The sequence below is a fragment of the Eurytemora carolleeae genome, unplaced genomic scaffold, assembly GCF_000591075.1.
Source record: "Eurytemora carolleeae unplaced genomic scaffold, Eaff_2.0 scaffold111, whole genome shotgun sequence".
Taxonomy (NCBI): domain Eukaryota; kingdom Metazoa; phylum Arthropoda; class Copepoda; order Calanoida; family Temoridae; genus Eurytemora; species Eurytemora carolleeae.
In genome coordinates, this window is record NW_019396201.1 from 169,963 (window position 1) to 183,864 (window position 13,902).

Below are 13,902 nucleotides of genomic sequence, written 5' to 3' on the forward strand. Positions count from 1 at the left end.
ATATTAATCACAGAATTAACAAATAGGGCCAAATTTTAAAAGAGTTTTTTTAAACATGTAACTAGGAAGACGACATATAGATATAAACATATTTAATTCGTCTGTTATTAAATCATATGTACTCGACAAATGTCCGAATTTTTTTTCCGTAGAACATTAGATGACATCATGACATTTAGATATAGAATTAAAAAAGTTTGAAAATTCAAAAAATAATATTTTATAATTTGTTGTTCTTTTTGTGAAATAAAGAAAGTCTCTGGAAACGTTTATGTCGGGAAAACAAATTTAAAAGTTTCTGATCCCTGTAGGTATATATTTGTATTAACGAAGCTATTAATAACAAAAGAACTCGACAAAGAACCAGTTAAAAAAGCTGCAGCCATCTTTAACCTCTTAAATATATCATTTATGATAATAGAAATAAAAAAATAATAAAAACAATAAGTATGATAATCATACTTTATCATAACAATATTGGTATTTAAAAAAAATATATTCTAAAATCATTATGTTTGCATGTTACACTGAGAATCAGAAAACTACGGACTAGGAAGACGACATTAATAAAATATTTAAGTGTATTTGATGATATTGTGAAGCAAACAATTTTAACAATAGCTTGAAAACCAATTTTTTTAGTGAAATGGCTCTGTTCTGTTTCCATTGAACAATTGCTGTGTCTCATGTTCAATTGACTATTTAAAGTAAAAAATTGACCCTCTAAGTCAGACCCTATTTCAGAGTTGCATTGAATGTACAAAAGGATGCATTTTTGTAAAAAATATCAGACATAAAAAAATTTGTGAGACATTCCTTAGATTCTGCTCAAAATTTCGACCAACATTTTCCTAATCTTCGAAATGCTTTCGGTATAAGCAGATATAACGAACAAATTTAAAGACTTTTTCTTATATTGTGTTCTTCTTTCGAATAGTTCATGTTTTCTGAATGTTGACTTGAAAACATAAATCTTGGACATTATTTTTATCTACCCTTCAGATAAATTCAAAGCTAGATATATTCATCTTGTTTTATCACAACAGGTGGACTTGTAGATGCATGTTTCTGTGCTCATCTTTTTTCAACCTTTCAAGTAAAATTATGTTTCATCCTTTTGAAGTGTGACGACCTTACAGGCAACCACTATGTATATTGTTCTATATATTCATGAATCGTTTAATTGACATAAATTAGCGATCTTCTTTTTAGTCAACACGATTTCAAGTAAATGCAAAATGACAAGATAATGACCGTGTTTTTTTTATTTAAGTATGGACTCAGGGCCCTGGACCGTCTTCTTTTAGTAGAGCCCTGGACCGTCTTCTTTTAGGGCCCTGGAATGTCTTCTTTTTATTGCCGTGGACTGTCTTATTTTTTGGACCCTGGACCGTTTTCTTTAAGAGCCCTGGAATTTCTTCTTTTAGGGGCTCTGGACCATTTTCTTTTTACGGCCTTAAATTGTCTTATTTTTGAGCGATGGACAGACACAGCACCATAGTTTCAGTAGAAGTCAATTTTTCCATTTACTGTTAGCGCCGATATAAGGATTCATAACTCTGATTTCATAATGAGATAGATAGAAAGATAGATGTTACCGCCATACTATTTCTATTGGTTCAGAATAGACAACAAACACATGACTGAACCCTGATTAGATCAGGCGCTAATGGACTCGGCATACAAGAGTGACAAAGGAAAGCCCAAAATACAAAATGTCACGCATCTTATAAGATCGGTTAAAATTCCGATTTTAATCAGAAACTTTAAAAAGAAAGAATCATTCAAAAATTGGTATAACGCTAACATAAAAAAATAGCATGAAGTAAATTTTAGGTTTTTCGAATATTATGTGCGTGTTTGGCGTTTTAAGCTTGGAGATAATCCAATATAATATGCGACGCCCTGTATCAGAATTTTTTTTCAAGATCCAAATCTTTTAAAAAACATTATGCTGCTTCTTTTGAAGCATCATAATACCTAGTCTTATGAATAATAGTATTAGACTGTCTTTCTCGTAGCACTGGACTGTATTTTTTTAAGAATTAAAATCATGAAAAAATCTCATTTACGACCCTTTTTTTACAGATTTTTCCAAGACACACTTTCCTTGCCAAATCAGTAAATAAGCCATTAACAGACAATATTCAAGGCAACATACTTAAATTAACCTTGAAATTGTTATATTTTAAGAGTTTCCGGTTGTCTTTTCAGTCTCATCCTTTGTGGTTAACCCTGAAGAACAAGATACGTGGGCTCCTTGAGCATCCTAATTTAGAGATAAAGAACAAAAATTTCCTGTTCATAAATAACAACAATTTTTATGTTGTTGGTATCGTCAAGTTGATTTAACAATCACGTTCCAAGCTGAGATTTTCCATTCAAATCTGACCTAAACGTAAATTTATAAGCTTTTTTTTGCACACATTTTTGTCGGGGTATGCTTTTACATGAAAAAAAGTGACGACGACTTTCTAACTACCTTACATAGCCGGTCTGTCCCTTTAATATTATCACCAAACCACTGCAGTATAAAGACAACTCTGTAAAGGAATTGAGGATTTGCCACAAACTCTGAATTTCCAATTCCTATTTCTTTTCAGCCCTAAGTTGCAAACCTGAGATATTTCAAACCATAAATTATGTTAGATCAAATAATTCAAGTTTGAAATATTAGAGGTTTACACCATTTGGTTGAAAAGGTATAGGGATTAGCTAATCTGAGTTTGTGGTTATACTTAATTCCTTCAGAATTTTTTAAATTTTAGACAAAAACGCAATTTACTTATCTTTTAAATAGAGTCTAATCCGTCTTTTAGTTACATACGTACTAACATATCAGGGGACAATCTTATTTAAAAACCTTGAATCTCAGTGTCTGAACCCTGAAGGCCCTTTGGGGGGACATTATTTTTACTATCCCTAAACTTTGGTCCAATTCTCTAGACTCGGATGGGTAAGGGACGACAGTGTAGACAGAGTGTCCCAGAAAACACGACAAATGATCAATAGTTTTGGATGTCGTTTTCCATACACTATTTTACATATTTAAGGCTGTTAACAGTTTATTTCGTTTAAAAAATCTGTTGCTCAAATATATTTCACTTTGAAGCTAATTTTACTATAATATGACTCCTATATGATATTTTTATTATTGTCTTTGGTACCAAACAACTCAACAAATTATGGAAGAAGACATTCTAAACTATTTACCAACTGTCATGTTTCCTGGGACACCCTGTATTTCTGTAGATATAGAGAAGCGACCATATTCTAGCTTGTTAAATGTTCTTTCAAGGACACACTGTACACATGTAAATTAAAGCCCCCCCCCCCCCTCCCCGAGAGTTTCTATTTTCCAAATAACAATTAGTTTAAAGCCCTGTTTCTAGTATAGTTTTGGTTTAAAATGTTTCTTTTCAAGTCATTATTTTTTTATTTAAAGGGAGTGTTCGCGAAAAATGAAAGGGGGTATAGGCTTAATGCGATAAAAAAAGCGCTTTTGATCGCTACTAATATTACTTCTATCTGTTGCGTCTATAAGGAGAAAATTGTTAAAGACTTCTCACACCGAATAACTTAGCGGCCATACAATTGAGAAAAATGCAACATATGACTTAGACCGTAAAAAATCAATTTAATTTTAAACAAATCATTTAGATATTACAACCTCTAGTCATCGATTATCTTTCGCCACATATGTATATAGTTTATATAGTTCTGTTATACAAAAGTTTTCGGCGGTTTTTTGTTTAAATTGGATAAGTTTCAAATATCGTAACAGTCGACATTTTTTTTAGTGCAAAATTTTTCAATTTTGACCATACATTAACTTTCCCTGGAGTTATGAGAGTTACCACAAAAAAATTGGGCCTTATCGGTTTAGCCGCGTTTTAAAGTTTGAAACAGGCGAGCTAAATGTATTATATTCTTGACCAGATCTTTTATGTTCCTTTGTTAATTGGAAATGAAACAATTTATAAATGGAAATCAGATGAAATGACGTCTACTGCAGCCCCTTCAAGGAGTTAAATTGATTTTTATCAACAAAATCTTGAAAGTATGTTGAGTAGACAGGTAATAAATCCCTCTGTAAACAAATCTAAAAAAATTGCGCAAAATTTTGACAAAATAAAATGGCGGACAGAGAACAGGGATTTAAAGTCTGACCTTGTAATTCAATTTGTTTTGTCAGGCAGAGGAACACAGGGTCACCAAAAAAATCGACAAAAGAATAATTAAGAATTTTGCTTTTTGATGATTAAGAAGCTATAATATTCATTTAAACCAAAAAAGCAGCAAACTGAAATTTTTATTGCGTAAACCTTTGATATTTCAAGCTTTTAATAAATTCTTAATCTGGATTCACAGTGTGAAATATCAAAGGTAGTGTTCAGTTCTTGTAATATTTCTGGACTTACTGGACTATCAGTAGATTTGTTGTTGTTTGTGTTGAAATATCCGCCATTGTTTAGATATTTGGATAGTTTCAGTTCTATAACATATTTACTATTATACTTGTTATACACATTTCTGTCGAATAAAAGGCTGTGTTCCTGCATAGGAATGGACACGGTTGAAAAAAAGGTCAAAAATTTAAAAACTTTAAAAACCAAGTTGCAAATTTTATTTAAACAGCTTGAAGGGAATATCTACGTAATTTCACTCTCCATTAAAAAAGTTTTTTACAATTTATTCTATTTTATGTTTGACCCGATCCAAAATGATGGAGTTGTTCACGTTTTTCTTTATAAAATTCTGTAAGTTTCAATTTCGGTTCTCTTCATGTAAAGCTACTCGCGAATTTTAGTCGCAGAGATCATTCAGATATTTTTGTAAATTTACATCTTTTCAGGTTGTAACTACATTATTTTTGAAAGGGCTACAGAGCTGAAAACTTTAGAATGGGATATCCTTAATCCCGATCGGTTAATTAATCTGGAGATTCATAACAAGAGGTGAACAAGCATTATTTGATCTCGAGATTAAGAAAAAGATTGGATCAAGTCTTAATTCCAATATCCACCATTCAAAAGTTCCCAGCTCAGGTTTCTTTAGTGAATCAGATGTGCAACGTTAATAACTGAGGGTAAAATATAAGATTAAGTCAGCAGTTCCTTTAAAAATTCATGAAAAGATCTATTACAGGGAAATATTAAGTTTTCTTACATTCCTCTGAGGGGGGGGGGGGATTCATGGGGGGGTCTTTTAATATTACATCTTCCTCATACAATCTACATTCTACATTGCATTGCAATGCACTCACCCAAACTAAGAGATAAAGAAAAGAAACAAAATATATTATGATTCACAACAATACCCTTCAAAGCTTTGTCTATTTAAGTATTGCATTAAAAATCCATGTTTTCCATTTTGAAAACTGAATATTTTATTTGTGGTTTCTCTACAAAAGTGACTCGCGCATTTCTTGCTTCAGAAACGATGGAGAAATGAAGGTTTTAAAGGTACATCATCTTTAAATGGAGGATAAATGGAGAGTCACTTGAAATTACGCATGTATTCCATTTAAGTATAATTACATCGTATAGAAAAAATACTTTAGAATCTCACTTTTGCCTTTAACTAAAAAAGTTTTATTAAAAAGCTTTAATCAATACTGCCTTCAGAGTAAATATGTATTTTGATATCATAATTTATTTTACAATATGTATCAAGCCTATGAAAATATAGATATTTTTTTAGAAACGTTTCCATCTATATTTTTCATCCCTTGAAGCTTACACCACATATTAAGAGGGATTGCCTCCCCATTGGCAACATTGTGCGCCCCCCTTTAGAAAATTACATAAATTTAAGTTTACATAGTTAAAAAAAGGTATCAATATTTTTTTCAAAAAAGGGGTTTTTAAGGGGGGGCACAAAGAAATTATAGTGTTCCCCCCCCAAACAAATGTTCTCGTACACCCCTGACGTAGATGAATGTTTGCTTATCAATTCAACCAAATCTGGGCTTGGCCTCTATATAGATGTTTTAAAAAAATTTAACAAAATATTGTTTTTGGAAAAGAAATTCATTTAAATTTGAATTTAAATATAATTTGACGATTTTGATATTCAAATATTTTTCATTTTTTATGAAATGTTTTTTATTCCCTTAAATAAAAACTTCTGCGGTTAAAACTGGAATCAGTCGGTTGGAACTGACCCCACAGAATGGTTATCAAAATGATTATTCTTTGCATTTTCATGCTATTTGATGTTCTTACAATAGCCTCTGGTAGAAGTGTTGAGGGAGGGAAGGATGCTGATGTTCTTATTGTTGGAGGAGGGATATCTGGTCTTGCAGCTGCTGGCAGACTGGAGAAAGCTGGTCTTAAGGTAATAGCCGAGTCAAAACTAGAAAATGCGCTACATGAACACATGAAAATAAATTTTAGAGATGGTCGTAACAACGAGGTCAAAATCGCTTCCAAATACTAAATATACCTGTAAAAGTATAATAAAATGTCGATTTTTTAGAAACAATGCTTAGAAGGTAATTATTTGGACTGTATGTGTGCCTTTTAAGTATCTTATACTTATGCCTGATATCCAAGAAGCCAAGTGTTATGAATTTACAGTTCGAATTTTGCCCCCCCCCTAGGAGCTCCTAGGGGGGGGGCAAAAAAATTTTTTGCGCTTCGCGCAAATATTGCCCCCCCTACATTTATTTCTGTATACGCCCTTGGACTACACGGATTGATATATCTAGTGTATGCTCGTACCCAGGGTGGACCCAGTATGTTTTATTCTACTAAATTAGGTGGACTGAACCTATATGTCAATATTTGGACTAGGACGTGATGGGCGGAACTAATTTGAATAGGCTAAAGTTTATTTATTCGATTTTTAGGATTTAACTTTAAATTTTTCTGGCATCAGACATCAGACATTTTACAGATCTCTTATTGGTTAAAAGTTTGCATTATTAACCAATGAGATATTGTTAAGTATGGTGTCAAATAATTAAATGCTACATCTTGTTAAATAGTTTTCAACTTCCCATTTCTCATAATACTGATTATGATTCACTATCTGAAATTTTATCTTTATTTACCTATTCAATATATTGTTTGTATAATCTAAAATAAAATTGTCTCCTTTCCTTGTACACCTTTTCTTTTATTCAGGTTCTAGTGCTCGAAGCTAGAGATAGACTTGGAGGAAGAATGTTTACTGGAGGTGATGATAATGTTATTGAGTTTGGTGCTCAGTGGATTCAGGTTAGTTATTGTAAGCTCAAGAAAAATAATTCAACTTGAAAAACAGTTATTTCTTAATCGTAAAAATCTCACAAACTTAACTTTTCTTATAAAGCACATTTCAATGCATTATATAAGGAGAAACTCTTGAGGAGGAAACATAAAAATCCAAAATTCAATTCTATACCATTCTTAAAATCACCTTAATTGTATTAACAATAATATCACTGAGTTTCAGGGTAAACGTCGGAATCCCCTTTTCCAGTACGCCAAGTCCCATGGCCTTTTGGGAGATAAAATCAGGACGTATGGAGACACTTGGGAAGATGATACTCTGCAAGGATATGGTTTTACTTCCAATGGAAAGAAGATTAATAGAGACAAATTAAAATTTGCTGAGAACATTTTTGAAACTATTAATGAGCTGAGTGATTATGATGATCCTGAACATATAAATCAATCTCTTGGAGAATACTACTTTTCTAAAGTAAATTCAGAAGTGGACAAACTAGACATAGACAATAAACAAGAGATGATTGATATCCTAGAGGGGTTTGAATTCATGATGACCTATGATATTGGCGACAACTTTGATAATACTAGTCTAAAACTGGTGGCTGAGTATGATGAGATTCCCGGTGGCGATGTTATTGTTCCTGGAGGGTTGAAAACTATTATAAATGCTCTTAAAGAGGATCTAGATGAAGAACCGTATGAACTTAATACTATAGTTGAAGAGATAGCTTGGAATAAAGATGGAGTGACTCTTAGATCCAGCTCCAATGTTTACACCGCTGATCATGTTATAGTTACTGCTCCATTAGGAGTTTTGCAGAGTAAGCCAGAACTGTTCTCTCCACCTTTAGATGCCAAGAAGAAGAAGGCAATTAATAACATGCGACCAGGACGAGCCAGCAAGATCTTTCTGCAGTTTGACAATCCTTTCTGGAGAGAAGGAGAAGGACAGATGATATTTCTTTGGACTAAGGAAGAGCAGGAGGCTGCTGTAATGCCCCAGGATTGGTTTAAATTCATTAGTTTGGTGGATGAAGTAGAAGGAAACCCAGATAAACTTATGATCTGGGTGGTTGGGGAAGCTGCTCTTGTAGCAGATAAGCTGGAGGAATCAGAGATTGCTGAAGCAGTGTTCAAGCTTATGCAACAATTTTCAGGAAATCCTAATATTACTCAAATATCCAAGGTTATCAGACATACCTGGCTTACTGATCCCTTCAGTCTTGGAACCTGGAGCTATCCATCAATTTACTCTACAGCAAAAGACTATCGTGAACTATCCCGCCCACTACCATCAGAAGAAGTGCCACGCCTCCTTTTGGCCGGTGAACATACACATGAGAAATATTGGTCGTACATGCATGGTGCAATGTTGTCAGGAATAGAACAAGCAGAGAAAATATTGGAGTTTAAAGGTCTTCTTGATGAGACTTTCAGTGAAGAAGATTCAGATGAGGATCAGGAAGAAGAAGAGGAAGAAGAAGAAGAAGATGAAGAAGAAGAAGAATATGATGAAGAAGAAGAAGAAGAGGAAGAGGAAGAAGAATAAGAAGAAGAAAAAGAAGAAGAAAAAGAGGAAAAAAGTATGTTGAAAAAGTTATGAATAAAGCTATGCATAAACAATGACAATATTTATTACTCAGTAGGAATTTAGCAATAACTTAACCACATTTGAAATATTTCTCATGGATTTCTTGGTTCAAAATGAAGAAACCAAAACACAATCCAAAATAAGGACTCTTTTTTAAAAAATCTTTCAAAATTTAACTGTCTTTTATTTGAGTTTAAATTTGTTTAAATTTTAGTATAAATCAAGTTGTCAACCAAACATTATTTTGTATTACAGAATGGAAATTCAGTTCTTTAAAAAAACTTGGCAAGGTGTTTAGAAATTAAACTAAAATACATTCCGATTTGAAGAATTTCTTCATCTTTTATGATCTGAGAGTTACTTTTAAAAACTTTCATTCCTGTTTCGAGGATTTTTGATAATGAAAACGACATTTTCATATTTTCCAGGAATGTTCGAAAACCCAGCGCTAGCAAAATATTACTTAAAAAAACAAAATCAAAAATAATATGAAACATTAACTTCATACGAATGCATCGAAAAATAATCAATGACTATTGTTTGTAATATCTGAATGATTAATTTTGAATTAAATTGATTATTTTATGATCTGATTTGAATGTTGCAACTTTCTGAATTTGTATGAACGCTACGTTCTTCGGTGTGAGTAGTTTTTAACAATTTTCTCCTTACAGACGCAACGCAACGCTTATTTTTCTCCTTAAGACTATACCCCCTTTAATTTTTCGCGAACACTCCCTTTAATAGGGAAATTGATCACTTGGGAATTTGCCACTTGGTAAATTGTTCATTTGAGAAATTGCTTCTTGGAAAATTGTGTATTTGGGAAGTTGAAACAAAAGAAGTTGCACATTTGAGAAACTGCTATTTGGGATTTGTTTATTGGGGAAACTGCAGCTTTGTATTTGTATATTGGGGAAACTGCAGCTTTGTATTTGTATATTGGGGAAACTGCAGCTTTGTATTTGTATATTGGTAAAACTGCTACCTAGGATTGGTATATTCAGGAAACTACATAATGGGAAAAGTCATTTGGGAAGTTTCCACTTGAAAAATATCCGTGGGAAATTAATATTTGGGGAAAATAAATAAATAGGAAAATACTACTTTATGTGTAGCGTAAGTATAGGCCCATCAAAGATGCATACTTTAAAATTCTCTGATTCAATCAAGTTAAAATTGCATTGCCTGGTCAGAGCTGAAAACTTTAGAATAAGATATCCTTGATCCCGATAACTTAATCTAAGTATCCAATGGACAAACTTTTGATTTTCTTCTTAAACCGTTCTTTCTTGGATATAGTAGCGAAAAAATCAAAAACAAGTTTTTTTTTTTTAAATTTAAAGAGTCCCTCCCGTTTATGTATATAATCTTAAATGGCGCGCAAAATTTCAAATTTATCGGCCTCATATACAAGACTCTGATTGGTTGAATTTTATACACTTTGCAGGATACAAGTACAAGATTAGGTTAGTCTCGATATTAAGAAAATGAGAGGATCAAGCATTTATCTCAATATCCACCATTCTAAAGTTTTCAGCTCTGTTTATACACACGTCATACAGGGTTATCCAGAAGGGATGAGCCCATGACCTGTTAACAAAGAATGTTGAAATTGGACTAGTCTACCAAGCTACTGATAGCATGAAAGCAGGAATAAAAAACACGGTAAATATCCGTATAGTCGTCTCTGAAGTGGGTAGCTCTGTATATTCCAACCTGACACCAGCGCAACTATTTGGTTTAACAAAATAATCTAGGATCAAGACCTGTATTCCGAGTATAGTGTATCTAAGTGAACCTGGAGAAAAGAAAACCTCTAATCTGTGTAACTTGAACAATACCTGTTACAGTTCAATACCTTGAAGTTTTTAACGAAGCCTAAGAAAGTCCACCGCCTATGTAGGGATAAATAATTATCACGAAATAATTCAAACAAAATACAGAATTCTATTCATATTGCATCTTTGAGATGAGGTAAGTCTGGGGGTTAAGAAGAGAAAATATATCTAACCCTGGTTGTCCATTATGCAGGTTTGAGTAAAAATGGTCTGATAGGACGCGACGCTACTCTTCTTCGGAGCGTTAGCATCTCTCAACCCTGCTCTATTCTTCACTAAACCCGGAGCAAATCTAACCTAACTCTAATCAACGCCCAGAGGAAACACAGACCTGGAGAAAATCTATACTCAGGAAATCTAATCTTCACCTGGAGCAAACGTAAACCGACCATTCAGGCTCTTTGAAAACCCATTCTGAACCTACTGGTTAAATTGAAATCATCCTTCCCTATATCATCAAATAGATGATTCCTGAAATCTATTAACAACCGTATGTAATCTCAAATTATCCAATTATATCCTGAAAATTTTAAATTCTCTTAATCCTTATTATGCAAAGCACTTACATAATACTCTGAATCATTCTTAGTCAATTAGCATCATGTTTAAACTTCTTATCCGTCCAACAAAATCCTAATTAAACCATATATCCGTCCTAAGATATCCTAACTAAACCATATATCCGTACTAACATATCCTAAGCCATATATCCGTACTAACATAACCTAACTAAACCATATATCCGTACTAACATATCCTAACTAAACCATATATCCGTCCTAACATATCCTAACTAAACCATATATCCGTCCTAACATATCCTAACTATAAAACATATATCGGTCCTAACATATCCTAACGAAACCATATATCCGTCCTATCATATCCTAACTAAACCATATATCCGTCTTAATATATCCTAACTAAACCATATATCCGTCCTAATATATCCTAACTAAACCATTTATCCGTCTTAATATATCCTAATTTAACCATATATCCGTCTTAATATATCGTAACTAAAAACCATATATCCGTCCTAACATATCCTAACTAAACCATATATCCGTCCTAACATATCCTAACTATAAACCATAAATCTGTCCTAACATATCCTAAACCGCCTAACATATCCTAACTAAACCATATATCCCTACTAACATATCCTAATTAAACCTTTACTAACTCTTTAACAACGTGTTAATAAACCATTTATTCTAACTGAACCCATATTTATTTCAAACTTAATTCATCTTAATCAATTCTTAGACTTTAAACTAGTTTTTATCCTGGGGAACTCAAAGGAACTGAACTCTAGTCCCAAACTCCGATTTTAATCCCTATATCTTAGTAACCCGACGTCGTTAGTTTAAAATACCAAAGATTAACATCTTTAGGTTGCAAAGATATAAGACAATTTTTAGTTGTGACAAGAAGCATAAAAAATCTGTTTAATGCCTTATAAAAATACAAGAAGTTTAGTCTCCCCCCCCCCCTCTATCTATCTAAAAAAAAACACTTTTAATCAGATTTTTGCAAACTGTATTTAGCACTTGCGTGCAATGCACACCCCTAACGTTGAATATGAAACCTTTAAGACTTTGGCCGAATTAAGGGATACAAGGTGGATAAAGATTCTTTACTTGGTTTCTGGATTAACCATTATTAACAAATATACATTTCTCCAGATTTAAGAAACAGTTGGGGATTAAAGAGGAGATTTCGACGCACGTTAAAATGGCTGTAGGCTTAATTTCAAGTGAACCTCTAATTGAAAAATGATGTGTTCCATCAACATTGATTTTTTTATATTTATTCACATTATTATATCAGATAAAGGTTTAAAATGATGTGTTCCATCAACATTGATTTTTTTAATATTTATTCACATTATTATATCAAATAAAGGTTTAAAATGATGTGTTAAATCAACATTGATTTATTTTATATTTATTCACATTATTATATCAGATAAAGGTTTAAATGGTAACGTTTTACCATTTCAAAAAAATTAATTTTCTCTAGTTGAAAAATAAAAAAGATAAATAAAAATTTACATTAAAAAAGAACGAAGCTAACATTAAAACTACATTTTTTTTAAAGAGTTTGATCTAGTAAAGAGAGATCTCTAAAAGCCATGAACACTTACACAACCCTGAAAACAATTCAGTGTAAAATTAGGTTTTTCTTTGGTTAGCACAGAGTTTTCTAATATTCAATTCAAAATAGTTTTTAGATATTTCTAATATTCAATTCAAAATAGTTTTTAGATATTTCTAATATTCAATTCAAAATAGTTTTTGTTTGTTTTTTGTACATTCAACAGAAAAGAAAATGAGTTTAAAGTTGTAAGAAGGGAACTGAGTTTTTGCCACAAACTCATATTTTCTAATCTCTATATCTTTGCAACATAATAGTATAAACTTTTCATATTTCAAACTTAGACTATTTGTTCTCACATAATATATATTTTAAAATATCAAAGGTCTCCGACATAAAAAAAATTTAAGCACCAGAGCCATATTTAACTTAAAAGCATCATTCGTCAACATTTAAGAGTCAAGCTCATAGATAAAGATAGATTGCGCATAAGACGATATTTTTCATCTTGAAAGATATAAATGTACAGAGATGTTTTAAAGATATTCCTATTATATAGATTAACTAGGTCGGTTGTGAACATTGGCTGTTCTTATGTCATTGAGTACTTGTGGTGTACATGAGTTCTGTAGAGAGAAATTTAAGTTAGTTTAGTTTTTCTCATGTCCTTCTTCATTACTCGTCAATATGATATATTGCTCAGTGTAATATTATTGTTCAAATAGTTCCATTCCCGGAGTTATTTTACACTCTTTTATGAAATCCATTAAAACACCAAACCACCCCGCTTATCATTGAAGTGCACTTTGACCCCTAGAAGTATGAGTTCGCGGACTGTACAATTCTTGGTGATTTTGCGTACATAAGCTATCTATGTTTATTTATTTATCTATGGTCAAGCTGTTAAGCTGAATTTGGCTCTGTTGATCCAACACATTTTGTGAGATGAAAATTTTACATTTCTTACCATGAAAGAACACAAAAAGATCGATTAAAATGTTGAATTGAAACTAGAAATATGAAAAATATCTAAGATGTAATATTCAAATACTATGTATTATGTACTATATGATGTACTATGTACTATGTACTATATACTATGTACTATAATGTACTATGTATACAAAAAGAGATAAAATGTTAAGTAATTACA

The 13,902-nt window shown here is 32.2% G+C and overlaps 1 protein-coding gene across 1 annotated transcript; it reads left to right on the plus strand.

Annotated features, from left to right (window-relative positions):
- Window positions 1–6,160: 6,160 nt before the first annotated feature.
- Window positions 6,161–8,781, plus strand: LOC111697981 (lysine-specific histone demethylase 1A). Its single transcript, XM_023468177.1, has 3 exons — window positions 6,161–6,339; window positions 7,131–7,223; window positions 7,441–8,781. Exons 1-3 carry the CDS (start codon window positions 6,175–6,177, stop codon window positions 8,764–8,766), a joined length of 1,584 nt encoding a protein of 527 aa, XP_023323945.1. The 5' UTR covers window positions 6,161–6,174; the 3' UTR covers window positions 8,767–8,781.
- The last annotated feature ends 5,121 nt before the right edge of the window (window positions 8,782–13,902 follow it).